The 16,819-nt window shown below is 41.2% G+C and overlaps 1 protein-coding gene across 4 annotated transcripts in view; it reads left to right on the top strand.

Annotated features, from left to right (window-relative positions):
- Positions 1-15,556, top strand: part of NUMB (numb homolog (Drosophila)) — a 36,085-nt gene extending 20,529 nt beyond the window's left edge. For 2 of the 4 annotated variants that reach the window (XM_009882353.1, XM_009882346.1), the window contains 7 exons: positions 2,605-2,679; positions 4,551-4,691; positions 6,184-6,385; positions 8,611-8,913; positions 10,716-10,865; positions 11,720-11,863; positions 13,596-15,556. In XM_009882353.1, coding sequence (XP_009880655.1) covers positions 2,605-2,679; positions 4,551-4,691; positions 6,184-6,385; positions 8,611-8,913; positions 10,716-10,865; positions 11,720-11,863; positions 13,596-14,317 — 1,737 coding nt within the window. In that variant the 3' untranslated portion in view covers positions 14,318-15,556. The remainder of the gene's footprint in view (positions 1-2,604; positions 2,680-4,550; positions 4,692-6,183; positions 6,386-8,610; positions 8,914-10,715; positions 10,866-11,719; positions 11,864-13,595) is intronic. The other 2 variants (XM_009882370.1, XM_009882362.1) reach the window with 1 other exon arrangement.
- The last annotated feature ends 1,263 nt before the right edge of the window (positions 15,557-16,819 follow it).

Below are 16,819 nucleotides of genomic sequence, written 5' to 3'. Positions count from 1 at the left end.
CTCTCCTCCAGCAGTCCTGTCATCCAAAAGCTCTTGAATATGAAGACAAACTACTGATATGGATGTCTAGATGAGTCCCTTGGTAGCAACATTTAAGACCACACTGTTCTAGTGGATATTGACCATTTGCTTTAAATACATTTATTTGGAGTCACCTATACCTTTCAGTGTTTTGGAGTTCACTTCCCACGCAATATCTTGCTTCCAGTTTGATCTTTGTCCAGTGTGTGCCAGGAGTGCAAACGCTTATATCTACTTTCTAATCACGATACACTTGGCAATATCTCACCTGTAACAGAGTAGTACTTTGATTTGTGTAGCCAATATAAACTGATTTGGAGGAGTATGTTCCTTTATGCATCACTAGTAGGCACAGGTAAGCTGAGGATTCAGTATTCTCTTCATTTTATTCTGAGAAACATGAAGTTCCACGTCTTAGCTATTTCTAAATTGTCATTTAGTAAGGTAGCAGGTGAGAAGTAGCTCTGCTGTTTTATGAAGTACCCAGCTTAGTTAAACTTGACTTGATTAATACAAACTTCAGGAACTGTTCACTATTTCTGCAGAAACATGGTGTTTATTGTTTGCTGGGGAAAGACATATATCTTAGTTTCTAATGATGATAACCTAAACCAGTTACCTGCAGGAATTGTCTTCTCTTGATTGTTTGTATTTGCTTGGAGCAGAGGTTTTAAGATGGCTCAGAAGAAACTGGTACTCCTTTTTAAAACAGTTCAAGGAGACAGACCTCTACAAACCATTTTGGGGGGTGCGGGGGAGTAATAGGGACTTGTAGGCTATGGAAGCTAGCTGAGCATTGAAAATATAGGCTATATTTTGTGGGTATCAATATTTACTGCCTTTTAAGACCAAAACTTAGAAGTGACTTTTACATGCTGCAATATTTTTTTTAACACATATGATGGTAAATTTAATTACATCTTCCTTTGTGAATTACTCTCTTTCCATTAGGCATTCCAGAATCTGACAGTTTTACTTTATTCCTTATCTGGGGTATCCAGCAGGCTGATGGACACTTAGAAACTTGCTTCTGCAAGCACTTCGCCATAACTTGCTTTCATGCTGTGCTTGTTTTCTCTCTTTTCTCTTTTAATCACTCTTCTGTACAAGTCAGTGCTGTTCTCACCAAGCTTTTTGGAAATGCTCGGGTTGTCATTGCTGCTTCCGAAATTGGGACAGATAGTTCCTCCCCAAAAACAAACAGAAATCCTGCCAGGCCTGTTTTCTTCACAGTTACTGCTTTCTCTGAGAATGAAACCAATGTGATATAACAGGAGGCTTTTCACTCCAAGATATTTCATCCTTACAGCATTAAAATTGATGTTGCAGACTTTGAACATGTTGTAGCTTATGCCAGAATGTGTCCTTGCTCCATTACTTGCCATATAAATATAAATTATATACATCTGCCATGAACTATTAAAAAAAAAAAATAAAATAATTGCAATTCTTGCTTGAAGCCATTAGCTGATATCCCCTCATCTGTATTTTTTTGTTGTTGCTCTCTTCACTCCCTGCAGTGGTCTGTGGTGGGTACCATTAGCAGCCACAAACTACGTAAACACGATGCTTCAAAAAACGTTATAAGGAGAATAGTTTATTAGCTGGCTTAAAGTATGGGGCTTGTGAATTAAAGTAACACGTAAAAAAAAAAATTAGTTTTCTAGTAGTAATAACCATTAAAATTATGTTGACATCTTGTACCTATTTTCTGTTCAATTAATTAGTTTCAGAAGAATATTGTGTCAAGTGTTTATACTGTTTTCTGTAACTTTCCCTTGAAAAGTAAACAGTCTAGAAAGAACCCATAGTTTAAATGGCTGCTGAAGCCTTCCTGTCTTTCCCACTTTTACTTACCCTCAGCTTGTGGCAGCTGAAAGTTCCCACAGTCAGATCTTGGATAAAAGCCAGACCACTCCTCCGCTGTGTCAGCCTGCCACACACCATTGCTTTTTCAAGATATACACACCAAATGGTTAAGAAATCGTATTTTTCTACCTCTCTTCCAAGATGTTACATTTAGCTCTTAATAAATTAGTGAAACATGTTTGGATGATTGATCTTAGCATTAAGCTCGTAACACAGTAACTGATGATTTTTGGGTGCTTTTAACACTGGTTTAAGGTGATGCCATGATTCTGCCATGCGACTATTGGGGCAGAGGGTAGGGCTGGTGGAAATATCAGGTAAGAATTTTCCTATGTTTAAACTTGTGCTAAAGAAGCTACCTGTGGTGTAACTCCTTATGAATTAGTGTTTTCTGACTCTTTAGTGGAATTCTTCACCCACTTGGTTAGTCTTGAATTCTTTACTGTCAGTGGACGTACACCCTATTTTTGCCTCCACCCGTCCTGTGCCCTCCCCATCCCCACGACGTGCTGTTTCTGAAATACTGGCTTTGGCTTGGTTCTCTGAATGTTTTGCAACTTGGATTGAGTATCTGGCTTTGGGCACCCTACTGACCGTGGACTTCATCTACACTTAATGTTACGGTTCTTGGAAAGGGGAAGGGGGTGGCAGTCTGATGCTGTTGGCATAAAACTATTTTTTTTCTTTCCTTTTTTTTTTTTCTTTTTTTGAAAGTCTGGGAAGAAAGCCGTCAAAGCAGTCCTGTGGGTTTCGGCGGATGGGCTCAGAGTTGTAGATGAGAAAACAAAGGTTAGATTTCCCTGAACAAAGTTTTCAATCTTTATATAGTAACGTATGTGCTATAACTTTAAAAGGACACCAATCTTTATGTTAATGCAAATGTTGCTATTTGAAAGGAAGATTGAAGTGTATAATCAGTTTAATCATTTCTTGCTTTGTAAACATATGTATGCTTGCTAAGGCTCTTTCCTCAGTTAATTCCACACTACTCTCAAGACACGTTTCATAAAATGTGGCAGGTAGCACAAGCTTAGGATATTTTTTGTTGCATTTACCGGAAGAACCATGTTTTTCCTGATAAGTTCTGTTGATATTGAACTTGGAGAGTCCCTTGACTTTGTTCTGCACCACTGCAGAAGGCTGCCATAGTAATACACGAGCAAACTCATGTTAATCAATAACTTTTTCAGTGCATCCAAACCCCAGAATGGGTCTGAATGAACAAGACCTGGCTTCCAAAAATGCAAAGAGAGTAAATGAAATAGAGGGGTTGTGCCTTCAGACTCAAGCTAAATAGTAACTGAGTATCAAATTCAGTAATTTCTACTTCTAATATCTAAGCTGTTGTTCTGAAGTGGAAGACTAATGTATTCAAGGCATCCTTCTAGATTGTCTTAATTATTTTTTTTTTTTTATGAAATAGCACAGTATGGACCACCAAGATGCTCGTGTGCAAGTAATAGCAAACAATTCTCGGTTTTTATCTTGGCGTAGGCAATTAGAAATAAGAGCTTTAGACTTGCCTCTATAAGCATACTAGTATTTTAAAAGATGGCATGGCTATTGGAACATTTTTTTACTCTCATTAGTCTGAAATGAATTTGGTTTTATATTCAAGTCATTTAAGCCTTACTTTGTCAACCTAAAAGATGATTTGCAAGCCAACACTGTGAAGCAGGTAGAGATAATTCATATCATTCTGTGGTACAAGTGCCCGTGGCTAGACTTCTCCGGGGCTGCTATTACGGTATCCTTCATGAGTGCTAAAGTTACTGTCTCTTAAGAATTTAATTTCTAATACAAACATGCCTATGTAGGTGAATTCAGTCTACTGATTGCCTAATTTGAAAATAATAATACATGTATTATTTTTAGAAATGTTACTGCATATATCTAATCTTTTAAAATTGAATTTTAAGAAGTTGTGCAGACCCTGGAGGAAATTAAAAGTACAGGTCTTAAAAAGAGAATATACTATTGCCTCCTGGTGGTTGATTACATTAGCACAGGTGCCAAGTACTAACCACTAACCAAAACAAACGATTTTGAAAAAAATAATTTTTAATGAAGATAGCATAGTTGTTAAGCTATACTATCTCCTTTTTAGAAACACTTCTTCCATCAATCTATGGGAACAAATCAGGGGTGTTTGGTACTACCAGGGCTGCTGGTGCTTTTCCATTGCATCCCTGCTTAGCTAATTGGCACATCAGGTTTTGCTTTTTGTGTAGCAGCTGCTAGACCTTTTCACACTTACAGACCTCTCCCATAAGTTTCAGCATTGTGTTTTAATGACAGTAAAGATTTTTTTGATTGCAAGACTACCGGAGCTGCTGTAAAAACAAAAAACAAAAAAGCAAGCTCCATAGTCTAGAGGAGAGATCTTAGAAATTGTTTGTTCCCCTAAATTCTTAAGTGGTGCCTTGGCATGCATCTACCAAAGGTGGCCCATGGAAAACATCATCTGTCCCTTTTGTTTCATACTGGGAATAGATTCTGAATGGTGAATTCATTGGCAGATAATTATAGCCACATCAGGTTATCCTCCTCTTAGTATAACTCATCTTCTTGCAGTTAATGCTGAAAATGACTTGTTCAAATGTTTCTCCATGTTTCCTCACATTTCTCTTATTGGGCTGGGGGGAATTTTTCCCCTCTAGGACCTTATAGTTGATCAGACAATAGAGAAGGTTTCTTTCTGCGCACCAGACAGGAACTTTGACCGGGCATTCTCATACATCTGTCGAGACGGCACGACGAGACGCTGGATATGCCACTGCTTTATGGCCGTAAAGGACACGGTAAGTTTAATATGGTGTGCATCCAACTCTTCCAGCTTGTAGCTGGAAGTTGTGATTGGAAAAATAAACTATCTAGAATGGTGCAATATGTTTTGACTTCAGCTAAAATATCACGTAGTCCTTGAAAATTATTTTAGTTCTAATTCTTCATATCTGAATTATTTGCCATCCCTCTGTGGTGTCAGCTTGTGGAGAGAAATGGTGCCCAGCATGTGTATAAATGGAATGCAGTCAGCCTCAGATATCTCTAGCAGAAGGGAACTACTCTTCTAAAAATAGACAGAAGATATTCTCATCTGAAAATGTATACAGCCAAAAACTGAAACATCAATGGCAGTTTTTCCAGGATAAAATCATAGTGAGTAAATACAGACTGGTTACGAATGCAGCCTCTTGTATGCAAATGTTATCTTGAAGGGAAAGTCATCTGAATGTTAAGGGATGGAGCTAAACTGCATTAAATTAGCATCCTGTTTGCTTCTAAGTGATTGAGGTTTTTCCAGTAGAAGGTTTGAAAGCAAGTTACCTCTATCAGTCTCTTGCTGTGTAGACTTAAGTCATTTAACTCCCCGATCTGGCCTTTTCCTCTTCCTGCTTTTTGTTGAATCCCGCCTATATTACACAAAGCGCTTGAAACCGCATCCAAATTCATTGCGTGAACTCCACATAGCTGCATGTTCAGAGCAATTGTACTAGACAATTTATCATTTTTCTTTAAAGAGAAACAATGCAGTTAGAAATTCCCAGTTAAACTTATGTTTTCCTCTGTGAATAACAGGGCAATTCACTTACTGATTATAATAGATGAGTTGAGCTACTGACTCAACCTCTGACTCAGCTGTAGCCGCCATATCGGCTGGATTGCTGGACTTCCTCCGACTTGAATTCCCTTTCCTTATTGCAGTTACTGGACAGTGGATCCTTTTGATCTCACTGGTTAATAATGGAAGTGCTTTTCAGAAGGCACTGTTAACGCTAACTTGTGCCATAATGGCTTAATTGTCAGGGCCATTAAGAGGTGTATGTGATCACCATTGTACTTTTAATTTTCGTGCTTGCACGCAATGGTAGCGTCTCCATGAGCCCTCTGTAAACTTTCTCTGAGAATAGCACTTGTCTGTCCTTCAGCACTTAAACCTGCTTAAGATGTCTTCACAAGCATTTCTTTGTGCACAAATGTATCCAGAGGCAAGGGATCCGTGCAGACACGTTATCGCTCTAGCGTCTTAGTAGCAGTTGAACTCAACAGATATCCAACAATGTCTTTCACTTCTGGGTGGGCCTTCTTGAACACTGCCTGTGCATTAGTAGTTGGGAGTCTTCCTGTAGCAGGTTTAATTTTAGAGCCCTATAAAAGGTGGCCAATTGCAGTAGTTCTCTTTCATGTCTTAATTAGATTCCTCTTGTAAAGGCAGGTTATCACTTCACAATGCTTGAAGCACATGTATGTTTCTGTTCCAGTTACTGTATGACGCAATGTTGTCTTGTACAGGGGGAAAGGTTGAGTCATGCCGTGGGCTGTGCATTTGCAGCATGCCTGGAGCGAAAGCAGAAGCGAGAGAAGGAGTGCGGAGTGACTGCCACCTTTGATGCCAGCAGAACCACATTCACTAGAGAGGGGTCATTCAGGGTCACTACAGCTACTGAACAAGCAGAGAGAGAGGAAATTATGAGACAGATGCCGGATGCTAAAGGTACGGGCTGCAACTTACACAATCGTCGATGGCGAGCAAAACCAGCACTGAGGTGAACTGGAGCCTGTGCAAGGATTGAGGCTTAACATCCTTGCAACATTCCCTCTCTTGAAGCTTATTATGTATAAATCATATTCCCAGACGTTTGTCGCTTCACAAGATGAAAAATGATCCCAGATTCACTCATAGCGCATTTAACCACATCTTCTCCAGAAAAAGTGGCTTCATATGCAAAAGCTGCTCCTGCTTTGTGTTGTCAGCCTGCTTTATGGCAGAGAACAATGCAGGTACCATACTAAAAGGCCTTATTAGAAAAATGTTATAAAAATATAATGTTTGCCAGACCTGAAGTAATCATTTTTGTAGTCTAAAGCTTATGGTAAATGAACAGAAAATGATATGCGTTTTTCTTAGAAAATAACATTTTTATTTTTAAGGCTGGTTACAAAGTGTACGTATAGAGTTATATTGCATAAAGGGAGAACAGATCAATCACAATGTGCTTTCTAAAAAAAACCAAACCAAAACAACTCCCTCCCCATAAAACACGTAGCTGTTGCACTGTTAATTACATTCAAAAGTAGTTACTAACTGATTTGAGAGGAGTTAGTTTTTATGTCTTAGCCATTTAAAACGCCATTTAAAGTGTTCTGAAATTCAGGTGAAAGTAGGACTTCTTACCTAAGTTTTATTACAAGTAGTGGAGTTCTACAGCTAACAAAAAATAAGTATTATAAATATTGTTCACAGCCCTCTTTACAGTGGAGTTAAACTTTTGTTTCAGAGGGTTCCCCAGCAAGTTTCATGCTGCCACTCGATTGCAAAACTTTAATCTTCGTTTTCATCATCCATCTGCTTGTTCCCATACGTTAGTTTTAGAATGTGCTAAATGAAGCTTAAACACAAGGCCTTTGTTACTTGAGGGCATGAGTCAAAGTCTTGACTCAATGAAGGTGTGTGAAATCCTTTCCAAGAAAGACTGATTAGAAAAGTTTCACTTGAACGAGCAGCTGCAACTCATGGGTACTGAAGCTTGCAAGACAACATAATTAGTTCCTCCTACCATTCCAGCTCCTCAGAAATCTGTAGTGTGGCTTCTCTCTTTACCAGACTTTTAGTTATTCTGTTGATGTGCCAACAAAAAAAAAATCTTTTTCATAAGACGTTTGGAAAGCCATATAGATAAAATAAGTGTTCACACCAGGATGGTGAGATTTCCCCTTCTGCTGCTGTGTTGATGACCTGTTTATTGTCCCCAAAGTCAATTCACTTATGACATGAGTGAGAGAGTTTTCCTAGAGATGGAAAAATTCTCCTTGCTATTCTATTCATAGGTGTCACGATTTATACTAGGCTTAATCCTACATGTCTGCCATTAGGCCTGGGTGACAGAAGCGTTGTGGTGCTATGCAGAACCCTGCAAAATGAAGCAGCTGTCTTTTAACGTGGAGGGGCTTCCAGTGCAACTAACTAGTGACTGGGTGGTAACATCACAGCTAAATTCAGCTAAAGAAGCGGCACAGGAACTCGCTGTAAAGGCGGCTGGAGTTGGCAAGGCCTGTCAGCTCAGAGGCTGGATCTGCCTTACAGCACGCTTCCATCTATCCATACTGGATTTCCTGGAGGAGCTGGGGAGCTGCAGCCTGAGCACTGAATGCAGCCGAACCTGTGAAGCGCTGCTGCTGCCTTTGGCCTGCTGGAGCATGTGCAGTGTGTTTGGCTACTGCTGCTGATTCTGCCAGGGGTAGGAGGGTGGCTTTTAAGAGGAGGTCTTAGATCTGGGTTCCGTTCCCTGCTGCTCTGAGCTATGCCACCCTAAGTAACTTAATGCAGTTTGTAGTAATGTTTTAGCTATAGTTCTGTGCGAGGCAAAGGCCTCAAACTGGCAATACACTTTTCAGTCTTAATCATAAATGAATTGCAAGTATTTCTAGAGCCGGGGTCTCGGGAATAGCTAGAAAGAATACATATGTAAGGCCATCATTTCTGTGAAGTGACTAGCCTCAGTAAGCGTTGCTTTGGAGACTGGATGTATGTAAAGTGACATGGTGAGGACAATGAAGGTATAGAGAAATGATTCTTCTGCTGTGGTATTAGAAACTCTTTTGGAAGAGTACTGGTTATGCGAATTCCTGCTATTTCTCTTTTCAAAACGAATGGGAGTAGGGGCAGGCAGTTGAACGCTACTTTGCTTTACTCTTCTAACCTTACCCTGTTTCCTCCAGCAGTTGAAACAGAAGTGAAAACAGTAGCACCAGGTGCTGCACCAAACAATACTGCCCCCTCTTCTGGCTCACCAACCTCTCCTACTGCTGAAGCTGCTGCCTCTCTCGATAAAGAAATGAGCAATCCCCACGCTATTCCACGGAGGCATGCCCCTATAGAACAGCTTGCCAGGCAAGGGTCTTTCAGGGGCTTCCCTGCCCTTAGCCAAAAGATGTCTCCTTTTAAACGCCAGTTGTCTTTGCGAATAAATGAACTGCCTTCAACGGTGCAAAGGAAGACTGATTTCCCCATGAAAAACTCAGGTAAAACCAAATGGTTCCAGTGAAACGTTACATTAAATTGTCTCTTCCTCCCTTCCTTCTCCGTGGCTTCAAATAACTCCTTATTTTCTAGTAAATCCTTCTTCCTCCTCATGTGGATCATTTCTCATGAACAAACATCACCACGTCAGAAAACTTCCGCTTTGGGAATAGGCAAGAATTTCAAATGCAGTACTCGCATGCAGAAGACAAACAGTTCTAATCACTATCTGAAATATTGGAGCACAACTTGAAGTGCTCCAGGAATGGGTGTTGGTGAATTAGTAGGTGCTGACTCTTCCCTCTGAGTCACTGAACCAGTTCCTCCACTTAATGTAAGGGCATCCTGAGAGACAAATCCCTTCAGGGCCTTAACCACTTGTCGTGGGATCATGTGATGCTTTTCTGCAGTTTGTCCTTCTGCCTGTCTGAATTCTTCTTTTTGAGAGCAGTGAAATGCCTTTTCACCTTGCATTGAGAGAAACTTTACTGTTTAGGCAGTACGGCTGGCTGTATCAGTAATGCATGGTACAGTTTTTACATGATGGTAGTGGGATTTTCTAGAGTCATGCCAATGTAAACACCTGGGGCGCTCAGTACCTTGCGCAATGTCCTCGAATCCCCTTAGCTAGGTTATCCTGCACGCCAGCTGTACTAACACTTGGCGACACAGCTAGTTTTAGGGTTCAAAGCTTTACTGTGGCAGAGGCAAAACCAACAAAAATACCTAGCCTGACTTCTCTTATAGTCCTTATTTGGTGACCTGTGCTTTAAGACCAGCACTGAGTTTATCAGTTTTATAGTACTAGCGCACTGCTTAATAGTGATGCTGACTGAGCACACTACAACCCGAGGTTTTTGTCATTCAGAATATTTCTGATGCATGTTCCCATGTATGCCGCTGCCAGTGCTGCTTACTCTCACACCACATGCGCTGTATTGGAATATCTCTCAAAGACTCGGTTTTGGGGCATGCCTTCCTCTGCATTTCAGATATGGTGCATGTTGTGTCCCGACATCTTACGCTTTTTATACTGTTTGTGCTTAATTATGGCTGCTCATGTCAGTTCTATGCACTGAAGGACTGATGATCAGTACTTTTGAAAAGCAGTGCAATTAGTAGTAATGAGAACATCTGGTAAGTTGGCAATTTTACTCCAGATGTTACTTCATCCACATTATGCTGATACTTGGTTTAAAACTGAGTGTCCACTTTATTTGAGCATTCAGCTTTTGGTTTTCATGATTCTGCCACAGGAGCTAGGGATTTCAGCTACCGCTGAACTGGAGCAATCAGCATTCTAACTCTAGACCTAACTTGCCACTGTACATTGCTGTCAGCACGTTTAAACTTCATCTAGTTACTGTGGAAGTATGTTGTTGGAACACTTAAATCTACCAGAAGTATTTTCATTTTACAGAGTGCCAAATCTGAGTGCCAAATCCTTGATATGTTTAGCACTTTAATACTGAAAGATTTAGATCTCTACTAAAGCTATAGAACACCCTTTTATTTTCTGAAATGAACATCCTCTTACATTAACACAGAGAAGCAGTAATAACCGACTTTAAATCTGGTACGCTGATCTCCTTACCCTCTTGACTCAGTCACAAAATCACTAATGTGGTGTTCTAGTTCAGGTCAGGTCTTCAACACTGATTTTAAAAAAAGCTGTCGTGCACATCAGTAGCAGGAACATCTAGGACATAAGGGAACTGATTATATTTCAGTTTCACATTGGTATTTGTAAATTGGTTCTGTATCCTTTAAACTTCCAATGTAATGCATTTTGTTTACGTTTTAGTCCCTGAGGTAGAAGGGGAAACGGACAGCATTAGTGCCCTGTGCTCTCAGATCACCAGTGCTTTCAGCACACCGTCAGAAGATCCTTTCTCTTCGGCCCCCATGACAAAGCCAGTGACAGTAGTCGCCCCACAGTCTCCTGCCTTTCAAGGTTTGTGATTTCTTTGCGTGCCATGGTCATGCTGGATGAGGCTTGAATGCATATTATGTTGCTTTCCAGTAACACGTGGTCTTCATTTCTAGTGCAAGTCCTGTTATCAGTATTTTGGGGGAATGCATCCTGCTTTATTCATCTTGTCTGTTTAGTTTTGCTGTGGTTTTGTTTTTAACACAAAGTTCATGCACCTACCACACGATAGTTACCTGTAAAAGGGACTGGCTTTGAGATAACGGCTATTTTTATGTTCTGCCTCCTGAACGGCAAAATCCTTAACAACTGTGTGTCACAGGAACCAAATCCCACGAGGGAAGAGATTTTTGTGCCACCACGATTACTGTTTTTCACACAAACTCTTAGATAAGTTGTGGAGGGATGCCAACTATAGAACTCATAGCAGCCTCTAATCTTCGCTTCACTGATATGCTTCTATACGAGTTGTGTGAAAAAAGAACCTCTCCTTGTTAAATTTAGCTATTGCTGCTTTACATCTAAAATCTGTTCTTTTGAATCTAAAATTGATCATACAGTAACTTCTGGTGAGCCATATCTCTTCTCTATGAAAAGAACAAATTTAACTTCAGTCAGTCATCGGAACTTAAGATCTCATCAGATACATAAAAATCCACCATCCCACAATTCTGCTAACAAGTGTTGGCTTGGTGAAATGGAATTTACTAGCTTTATCAACTGTCAGTCCAATTTGGCTAATTTACACCAACTACTGTCATGTGGAAGTGTCTAAAAACCGTTGTCTGTTGGTAGGTACGACATGGCCCACTAATATTCCAGTCACGTGCATGCCTTGCATGAATTAATCGCACTGATGTTGTCTGCTCCCATTTTAGTTAATGGCACTGCCTCTGCCTTCTGTGTGCTTGCTGCTAAACCATCCCAAGCTGCTGTAGTGTCCACAGCTATGCCAGTTCGTGAAACCAATCCTTGGGCTTATGCTCCTGCTGCTAATACTGGAGCTGCAGCCATGGTCGCTGGTAAGATTGGAAGTAGATCCGGTGCATTGCTATAAGAACTTGGACCAAAAGCCTAATTGAGCCCTTGAGGCAATTGTCAATGCCATTTAATGGCAAGTGGAAGGAACACTAACAAAAGCTGGAAGTAGTAGCCTTCTGCACAAGTGGATGGAGGGAAGCGATGAACTCATTGGTTCTGGGTCTATAAGCTGGACTGATTCTTATTTTGGCAGCATTTTAGAAAATACAGTGCTTAAAAAGGAAGCAATGAAATAGTGTGTGTTGGGGGATGAAGGGGAAAGAATCTGTCTGTGTACCCAAAACAATTTTTGTGTGTTCTTTCCACTAACGTACGTAAGGAGAGATTAAGTTAGTTGCTTAAAGACTTTAGAGGTTCATTTCTAGTAAGTTTAGTCTGTCCCTCCAGCCCTTGCCTATAGTTATATACAATGTAAGGTGGTACTTTAAATGGCTGTCACCCATGTGGGACGTGTATGCTAGAAGGCTACAATCAAACTGACATCATTCCCTGGTATAAGCTCAACTCTAAAGAGAAACTTTGCCAGTGAAATAGTAGGTTCTGCTTGGCCTTGTTAAGAGTACCAGACCCCTTTTCAGTAAGTCTTCCCCCATAAGAGAGAGTCCCTAAGCTCTGGGTCCAACAGTTCCCACTGTAAAAACAACAGTAAACTCGGCTTTCGATGGTGTGTAACTAGATCGGGCTGAGTAAAGACTACTGAGCAGTAATGATTTTCCACCTCTTCAAAACCAAAATGACACATGAATTGCAGAACCATCTCTAGCATTCCTGTGGCTTTTCTCATCACATTGGAAACCTGGCAAGACCCGGTGGGTGGGAAAGAGAATTTGAAACTGTAGGGAGAAGGAAAACCAGAATTCAGCTGGTGGGAGATAGTTTGGAAACTGTGGGAGGAATGGAAATGATGGTGATTTTTTTTTTTTTTTTAATCATTGAAGATAAATGAGTTTAAATCAGAGCTGGTTTTATAGAAGAAAAGTCTAAAATGCTAAGTGTTGAACATTGCAAAAGAGTTTGAGAGTTTAACAGCCTGAGTTATATATGAAAAGAGCAAGGGAAGAGTGAGTGGAGATGGAGGAAGAATCTAAAGGAATCGTAGTAAGTACAGTTTACATGTCATATAGTAATTTGATTAGATGTATTGCTTTAAACGTTCATGTATATCATAGTGAGTACTCACACTTCAGTGTGTATGGGACAGAAAACCAAATGTTGTCTTGAACTCCCAGTACCATTACATTACTGTCCTTTAGAGGGTAAAGCCTTAATTTAGGAAACAGAGCAAATAAGTCTTACAAGCAGTTCCTCATAGCTTTGTCTTCTGACAGTCCACCAGTCCTGCGCTGTACATTCAGAAACTGATATTCCCCAGTTAGAGGAATAAGTGGTTATGGACTAGATCACTGCCACTAAGTTATGAGTGCAGGCGCCACCTCTTCTGCATGCCCTAAAGTCTCAGATGTCTGCTGTGAAGAAAAAAAAAAAATATTCGCATTTTAGTGAAGAAACTCTCACCTACCCCTTCTTAACCAATGTCATCCTGTAACAGACCAGTACAGTGGATGCATAAAGACGCTTCCAGCGTTGGTAGTAGTCTTTGAACCGTGGAGGACGGAGGCCTGTCTGTTCTTGTGTACCTCCTCCAGCCTTTCTAACTGCTAAAAGGGTGAGGAGTGGAAACGTTAATGACTTTCCCCGTGCTTTCCTCCCCAGGCACTGAATGGAGCAGCACCTCCTCGGCTGCGGCCTCACCGAGTCTCTTCCAAGGAAATCACAGACGTACTCCCTCAGAGGCAGACCGCTGGCTGGAAGAGGTCTCAAAGACTGTCAGAGCCCAACAGCAGCCAAGCCCAGCCCCAGCCCCAGCCCCGCAGCCACTACTCCAGCCTCCTCCGGCAGCTTCCCAGTCAGCAGCGCCAGCCTTCCCAGTCAGCACCTTCATTGCGCCGCAGCCTGTGCCGGTGGGTGTGGTACCGCCCATGCAGCCGGCATTTATTCCAGCTCAGCCCTACGCTGTAGCAAACGGGATGACCTACGCAGCCCCAAGCGTACCTGTGGTTGGAATCACACCTTCCCAGATGGTAGCCAACGTCTTTGGTACTGCGAGCCACACTCCAGCAGCCCATCCGCATCAGTCACCCAGTCTTGTCAAACAGCAGACGTTCCCCCAGTACGAAAGCAGCAGCGCTACCACCAGCCCTTTCTTCAACCCGCCCGCGCAGCACAACGGCTCTGCAGCTTTCAACGGAGTTGACGGTGGCAAATGGGCTGCAGAGGACAAGCATTCGCAGCCTCCCCCCGCCGCCCCCCCCCAGGCAGACCCATTTGAGGCACAGTGGGCAGCACTAGAGAGCAAGGCAAAGCAGCGCACTAATCCCTCTCCGACTAACCCCTTCTCAAGTGATTTACAGAAGACGTTTGAGATTGAACTTTAAGCGGTCCTATGGGGGGGTGGGTAAATTGTACAGTAGAATAGAGGGATAAAGGGAGCAGAGGGGACTGTTTCTGATCAGTTTGCTTTGATAATCCCAAAGGTCCCTTCAAACAAAAACGAGTTAGAAAGAGGGAGCGATTACGGGGAGGATATAAACATACACAGAATTTAATGTGCAGTTCTTAAAAGGAGTCCTGGAGCCACCCCAGTCTGCATTCCCTCCTTACTTGGAAAGCTGGAAGTCAAACGGAGCAAAGAAAGGCACCCAGTCCCGAAGCCTGGTCTGCAGAAACATCAATTCTCTCACAGAAAGGAAGGCAGATTTTGTACCTGTGTCCTTCTGATGCCCTGCACGTCCTGGACGTTCCCCCTCAGGGAAAAATTGGGGTGGGGTGGGGGGTGGATATGGGTGGGAGATTGTCACCTGCTTAGCAAAAGCTAGGTTTATGGAAAAAGTTGAGCTTCCATTTTGAGTAACAAAGTGAATATTATATGTAAAGAATAAAGTAAAGCCAAAATCTTTATTTTTATGCATTTAGAATATTTTAAATAGTTGGATATTAAAAGCTGTATGAGTTGTAAGTAATCTTGCCAAAGGTTAAAAAAAAGGGGGGGGGGGGTTGGCTGTAAGAAATTGTACATAAGATTGATTTATCTCTGATTCTTATTGTAAGTAATATTGGGGGGGTGGAAAAGGGGGCTCTAGCTTGTTCTTGTATCCGTTCATTGTAAGTAGCATATTGCAACAACAATCACAACCAGTAAGTCATTATATTGTAGTTTTAAATAAAGAAAATTAACGAACAGTATTGTCATGGTTTGAAAACCGTGGGGAAAATTTACTGTTTTTTATCGGAATCGAGCTACATATTATATATAGTATGGGTTTTTTCCTTTCATGTATTGCTGCAGTTTCTTTGTCTTAATCTATTGGTTCTAACACTACTGTGACAACTTACTGTAATCATATCTACATCCTGGGGCTACCTGGGAAACCATTTTATGTCTGTCTGTCAATAGATCGTAGAGTTTTTTAACTTTTTTTTTTTTTTTCCCACTGATTTGTGAAACCTTGTGGTTAAGGCTGCAGCTGGTCCAGGTTCTGCCTCTGGTGACTTGTGAAAACCATCTCATTTTAACTTTACTTTTAAACTTTGGCCTTACAAGCAAATGTAAGTTATATATATTTGTACTGATGATTTATAATCTGCTTTAACAGAAATAAATGTTGGTGGTAGAAGCACTGTCTGTGACAGCTTTATTCTCCCGCCCCCTTCAGTTTCCAGCATTTGCCCTTCTGGGTATCTTTGATATCAGGTGACCGTAGCCAAGCCCTGCTTGCCAGCCTCCAAGCTTACTAATGGTATCTATCTTACAGAAGCTTAGTAATGGTATCTTAACACCTCTCTTTTTGTACACCATGTTAGGTTACCTTGAACTTTAAGGCTTGCAAATATCCTTGTGCCCCATAGCTAATTACAGCTCTGTAATGGAGAGCTTTACTGAAAACATCGGATTCTGGGTTTGCATCACTGTATTTTCTAACATTGAATTCTTACATACAGACAAATACAAAACCACTAACATTTAAAAAAGAAAACTCACTTTGGTTTTATTCCTCCTGCTACTAAAAGGAGTACACATGAGAAGACAGTGTATTTTCACTCCTTTTCTGTTCTCCCAGGAAGTTGATACCTACCCTGTTGGTATGACTGTTTCTTACTGCACTCTTATGTTCAGCATGTAGTTTTAGACGAGGGAAAGTCAGACTTTGTAATCTGAAGGGGAAGAAATGCTCCCTTTGTTTGGCCTGAGCATTTGAGCTTGCCAGCAGTTTCCATTTCCAGGCAAGTGCAGCGAGTGTCACAGTGACATGGTAAAGAACACCGGGGCTTTTTTTTTAATTTACGGGTTCTTACCTTTTTTCAGTATGATACGAATAGTAGGGACCAACACTCCTGTGGTATTGGAGTGGGGTTTTTTTCAGCTTTCAAAAAGCAAGCCAATATTTGTAGACATTTATAATAGAATAAGCTATACATACATTCTTTCCTATTAGTTCCCTATCTTGCACAGCAGTGCCCAAAGATCAGCTCAAAATAGCCCAGTATAGCTACACCCTTCCCGTGTCCTGCAGATAAAGGTGATCTGACCTTCCTACAATCCATTGTTTAGGGAAGAAAACAAAACATCTTGACTCTTAAATCAAAAAAGTAACCATTCAATTAGGCAGTTAAGTGGCACTATATAGAGGAGAGAGCTCTGCTTGCCAAATAAAAGAAGCATAAAAAGACCCTTTAGTTAACTATTACAGTGAGGACACATATTTAAAGCAGCGAAGGGCATGCCTTCAAACACCATCCCTACTACCGTGGTTATGCAGCTGAAAGGAGGACAGAACAAACACTCGCACCTAATTAACTAAAGCACCTTCAGTGGTACAGGTCCTGCCCGTCAGAATACAGGTGGGCTGTCGCAGCCCTCGTGAGTCTTCCGAAAGTGC

The sequence above is a fragment of the Charadrius vociferus genome, unplaced genomic scaffold, assembly GCF_000708025.1.
Source record: "Charadrius vociferus isolate BGI_N301 unplaced genomic scaffold, ASM70802v2 scaffold50, whole genome shotgun sequence".
NCBI classification, from domain to species: domain Eukaryota; kingdom Metazoa; phylum Chordata; class Aves; order Charadriiformes; family Charadriidae; genus Charadrius; species Charadrius vociferus.
This window is presented reverse-complemented; position numbering and strand designations above follow the sequence as displayed.